The sequence below is a fragment of the Clarias gariepinus genome, chromosome 12 (genome assembly GCF_024256425.1).
Source record: "Clarias gariepinus isolate MV-2021 ecotype Netherlands chromosome 12, CGAR_prim_01v2, whole genome shotgun sequence".
Classification (NCBI taxonomy): domain Eukaryota; kingdom Metazoa; phylum Chordata; class Actinopteri; order Siluriformes; family Clariidae; genus Clarias; species Clarias gariepinus.
The window spans coordinates 31225258-31230944 of NC_071111.1; the positions used below are offsets into that span (position 1 = coordinate 31225258).

General features: G+C 39.1%; 1 protein-coding gene across 1 annotated transcript; it reads right to left on the reverse strand.

Moving 5' to 3' along the window:
- Positions 1-549: 549 nt before the first annotated feature.
- lamtor4 (late endosomal/lysosomal adaptor, MAPK and MTOR activator 4) lies at positions 550-3834 on the reverse strand. The gene is made up of 4 exons (XM_053508105.1): positions 3741-3834; positions 3355-3435; positions 1805-1922; positions 550-1711 (listed from the first exon to the last, which is right to left on the reverse strand). Exons 1-4 carry the CDS (start codon positions 3741-3743, stop codon positions 1614-1616), a joined length of 300 nt encoding a protein of 99 aa, XP_053364080.1. The 5' UTR covers positions 3744-3834; the 3' UTR covers positions 550-1613.
- Positions 3835-5687: the final 1853 nt, after the last annotated feature.

Below are 5687 nucleotides of genomic sequence, written 5' to 3' on the forward strand. Positions count from 1 at the left end.
CTGCTTTTCAGTTCACGCATTATGAAAACCACAGCTGGCGGCGGAGCTCTTTCTTACAAAGCCCCAAAATTATGGAAGTCTTCCAATTATCGATCGAGTGTCAGACACAGTCTCAGTGTTTAAGTCTAGGCTAAAAACTATTTATTTAATCAAGAACTTTTGTAAATAGATTTGTCTTGGGTAAAGGGGCCGATCTAGGGGACGTAGAGTATTACGGTGAACTGGTATGTTTAGATCCTGTCTTCCCCACTCTCATTGATCACTCAGGTTTGTTGACGTTGAAGTGATTGGTTGCTTTACATCTCAGGGAGCCCTCATGTCTGTGTTTCCTTCTGGCTCTCCCTTTTAGTTATGCTAAAGCTGAACACTAAATAATTAGGGCGCAACGCTTCAGTTTAAATTACAGAAATATTCTCTTTTGAATTTGCTGCCAGTAAAGCGGGATTTCAGTGAGTTTTATTAATCTGCCTGTAATTTTTTTTAACTGTACATAATCTAGGGAACAATACATATTCCTTAACTGAACTTAAACTCCTAAATGCAACATGGTAACATAAGCCCACCATTTTATTTTGATCAAATGCTATGAACACCAACAGCTTCTACTTCTGATTCAATAATGTTAATAAAACAAATCAACTCTAAACTAGTGCTACACAATTAATTGCACAAAAATCTAAATTTTAACATGGACCTGGTCCATTATTTAATGTTACACATGTTCAGAAATTATTGTAGAATAAAAATCACCCTGCAGTATGGAGCTCATTTTTTGTGTTTTTTTTTTTTTTTTTGCAGGTAGATTATCTGTAAATCTCAAACACTTATAACTGCAAGTTCGTTAATCTAATGAATCACCTTTACATTGATTCATTAGATTAAAGATCTTAGAACTTTCACTGATTTTAATGACATGTCAGTAAGACACAGTGGGTACACAGACTCTACCTCACCTGTGCTGTTTGGTTCACAGGCCACCCATAACATGCTGACAGTGTTAGTGTTTGGTGTAAAGGGCAGTTTGTTTAACATGACAGCAGGCTGGATGCAGCACCACTGAAGTCTGGTGTCAAACACAAGAGTTGCTCCAACCTAACTGATGTCTAATGAAACTTCAACAAGAAAAATCTGAAGAATCTGACAGATTTAATAATTATTAAAAGTCATAAATACCAGTAGAAATTTTAATTATGGCAGGTAAAAACTGAGCCCATCTGCACCTCAGTTAAAGCTTAACATATTTGGAGAGACACAATTTATATTATGTCTCTCAATGAGTTAAAACAAATTATTGTGGATAAATATTGACATTTTGATATTACTAGCAGAAGAGATTAACAAAAACATTATAATGCATCACTATATATAATGCAGTCTAAACATCATCCACATACAATTCAGAATTTCTACAGACACACCACTCCTGCCACATGTTGTCAAGGAAGAAAGGAAAGCTATTTTTCAGGCCAGTTAAAACAAACCCCTTCCATTAGACTCGAGAAGAAATATTTATCAATAATCCTCAATCCTTAGGGGGCATCAGGTGAAGCCGGTTGGTGTACTGCACGCCAAGGACTAATTCTGTGGGATTTACTTGCATCTCCCTTTCAGCACTAGGCAGTCACAGGTTCCCGTTGGTTGTTCTGACGTTTCACTACAAACACTTTCTGTCCGGAGATCGTCACAACATAAACATAGTCCTCAAACATCACTGTGGACAAAATAAGCGTGGCTTTAGAATAAAGTTTGCAGGTATTTGTGTTTGTCCTGTGCAGTGTAGAGTCTATCGAGCTGCATCTCTCACCTGACATGCGTTTCAGAAAAGGCTCTGCTGCACCGTGAAGCCTGAAGCGGCATGCTGTGCGGACCATCTGCATGATCACACCTGCTGTACGTTCATCGTTTTCCAGCTCTCCTGAAGACTAGCAAAAAGAAAACAGCAGAAAACTGTTGAGTGCTGCATGTGAGGACATTACCAGATTATTACCTAATCTCTCTCTCCCTTTCTCTAAGGAGTGCAGTATATCAGTGTATGCATGTCTCTGCTTTGAGAGAAACAAAAGGAAGTCAGCCCTCAGTGATCATACTTTAACTAACCCAATCTCTCAGCTTAGAGAGGATCAGAATTATTAATGCAGGACAACTTTTTAACAGTATTTATATTCTGGTGTTGTGGGAGACATGAGAGCCATTCAGATCACACACAGACATGACAAAGGAAATGTTTGCCTCACGTATATAAAAGTTGTGTAAAAAAAAAAAAAAAAAATTACCCACATATACTGTACATACAGTATTGTTACATTTTCATGAACAGCAGTGTGCAGTGGCTGACATCATTTTCAGTAAACTAAAATTTACTAACAAACTAACAATTTCACTAAAACTATAATTTTCCTCTCCACAAGGCTGAGCTGTGAGGACACTGTTGCAGGAGGGAGTTTGTGAGGGATAGAAGTGACAAAATCTATATATAGGTAGCCCTCTTTTTCCGGGAGCACATTCGTAAGTCTGATATGTCCTTAAGTCCGACAGAGTGAGTCTTATAAATACCAGTAGAAAGTTTCAGTGTGGCAGGTAAAAACTGAGCCCATGTGCACTTTAGTTAGACACATTTGTTCAAATATAAGGTTGAGCTCTATAAGAACAGGAATACATTTTTAAATGTTAATATAATTACTGTAGTGATTATACTTCCCCAGTCCTGATAGTCTGCTCACTATATTTAATTAAAACCAACAGGTCATTGCTGGATAGAAAGAAATCCAACTCAACATTTTGACTTTCTACAAATTAGCTCACTCTGGAGGTTGTGCGAAAGTGAACTTGCACAAGGTAACGCAATGATAAACAAGAATTAACAAAGGTTTATGAAAATGTCACCCATTCAGCGAAGACCTGCTTCATGATACTTTTTTTTACCACCAAGTTCTTGTCATGGATCTGCACTGAAATGTTTATTATTAATGATCACTTCGGTTACTCAGACATTAAGCTTTAGCAAACTATTAAAGTATGAAACATTTCCAATACAAATCAATTATTTGATTAATTTACAAGAGGTGTGGAGAAATACACAGATTGCTAGTATGTAGTGTATACTAAATGTAAAATTGTTGTGTCATAGTAGTATTATTTTGTTCTCGATAATAACAACAACAATAATAATAATAAATATATAATCCCTTTTGGAGCTCCAACAAGGCGCAATGACTGATGAGAAATTTTTCATGACCACTTCTGGTAAAGTGTGACACTGAAACTTCAATTACAGCACAGAGCCATATAGAGGATGTTGTGTCACGGTGGTGTGTTGTTTACTGAATAACAAAACAAATAAACAAAGTAGCTCACAGCCAGCACTCCATCCTCGCTGATCAGCAGGTAGCCCAGCTGTCCGGGGATTCGCTCCAGGCCCTGAGTCAGTGCAGCAGTCTGCCCCGGGGGTGGAGGGGGGGAGGGAGGGCACACACAAGCACAGCCATTACACACACACTCTCCACACACACGCGCGCACACTCTTCGCGCGCACACTCTCCGCACACACACACACACACTTAGTCTCTCTCCACACACACACACACACACACTCTCCCTCTCTCTCTACACACACACACACACACACTCTCCCTCTCTCTCCACACACACACACACACACACAGTGTTTTTTTTTCTGTTACTGTATTTCACTTCCAACACTGGAAAAGCACAAAAACCCATAAATAAACACAAACACGTACCATTATCTCTTCGCTCACTGATCCAGAAGTACCATAAACCCCTGCGAGTGTCACGTGAGGACCGCGCGTATCACATGACCTGCTTCCTCCTCGTTCTCTGTTCTTTACAGCGGCAGCAAACGACTTTGTTCATTACCGCCACCTGCTGACCAAAAAGGTTTATATACTAAATACTGTACATAAGAGTGTATACACAATCCAGGAAAAGAAAGATAATATAATGTATATTAAATTAATATTATAGTAATAATATTATCATATATTTTATTATATTATGTATAGCAATAAATTTAATATTTAAATATTTATACATGGCCCGGGTTCAATTCCCAGCCAGGGCCCAAACCCCCCAGTGCCGCGCGCAAAACCAGATAAATGGGGGGGGGGTTGCGTCAGGAAGGTCATCCGGTGTAAAACCTGTGCCATGTTGTTGTGTGGACTGGGTATTCCGCTGTGGCGACCCCTTACCAGGAGCAGCCGAAGGAACAACATGGGGTAGCTTGTTGGGGGCCAGGGGTAGCTCAGTGGTTACGGCATTGGACTACGGTTCGGAAGATCCCAGGTTCAAACCCCACAACCACCAAGTTGCCACTGTTGGGCCCTTGAGCAAGGCCCTTAACCCTCAACTGCTCAGATGTGTAATGAGATAAAAATGTAAGTCGCTCTGGATAAGAGAGTCTGCCAAATGCCTAAATGTAAATGTAAACAACAACATATATTTTTGGTGCTACGAAAATGTGGGCTTTATAGATAACTGGAAGACCTTTAAGGGCAAAGCTGGCCTGTTAGGGCGGGACGGTGTCCATCCCACTCGGGAAGGTGCTGCTCTCATTTCCTGTAGTATAGCTCATAGTCTCAGAAGAGGCCCAGTTAAATCAGTGACAATCCAGAGCCCAGGCCAGGGAGCGGACAGACAGGCTAAACCAACCGTCTGCTAGCTCCATAGAGTCGTCACTCAGGGTTCACTCTATTGAGACTGTGTCTGTTCCCCGAGCTAAGCAAAACTTTAGAAAGACCCAGAAACTCTGTTTTAGTAATTTAATTAACATAGATACCACAAATTCAGATCACACTCAATACACAGACAGCACCTCTGATCTGAAGCTAGGACTGTTTAATATTAGTTCTCTCACATCTAAAGCAGTTATTGTTAATAAAACTATCACAGATCAGGAGTTTGATATACTCTGTTTAACAGAAACCTGGATTATATGTATACTCTCTGTATGTATATACATATTCATTGAGTACAAACATATTACTTAGTCAACTGTGTTTACTTACAGTCTAAATATATATTTATGTAAATGATGCGCATATTTTATAGCCAGATTGTATAGTATACATTTATACTGTTAGTATTTTTTATTTTATTTTATTTTACTTTATTCTGTTGTTCTTAATTTTTTACTTTGTACTGTCCACTTGCTGCCATGGCAAAACAATTTTCCCACTTGTGGGACTGATAAAGGTTTATCTTATCTTATCTTATCTTATCTTATCAGGACGAGTATGTGGCTCTAAATGAAGCTAGTCCTCCTGGATACAGCTACATACACCAGCCTCGGTTAACTGGTAGAGGAGGAGGCGTCACAGTTATTCACAATGATAATCTGACTATCGTACAAAAACACAGACACAAATTTAATTAATTTTTAATTCTTTATAGTAACATAAGTGTATTTAACTTTATTAAGTCAGCTCAGTCGATCCCACTGATTATCATTTACAGACCTCCAGGGCCGTACTCTGAATTTCTTAGTGAATTTGCAGATTTCCTCTCAAACCTAGTCGTTTCTGTAGACAAAGTGTTAATTGCTGGAGATTTTAATATTCATTTTGAGAATCCAGAAGACCCTCTGAGAACTGCATTTATGTCTATACTGGACTCGGTAGGAGTAAATCAGTGTGTAGTAGGACCCACTCATAAAGCAGGTCACACTTTAG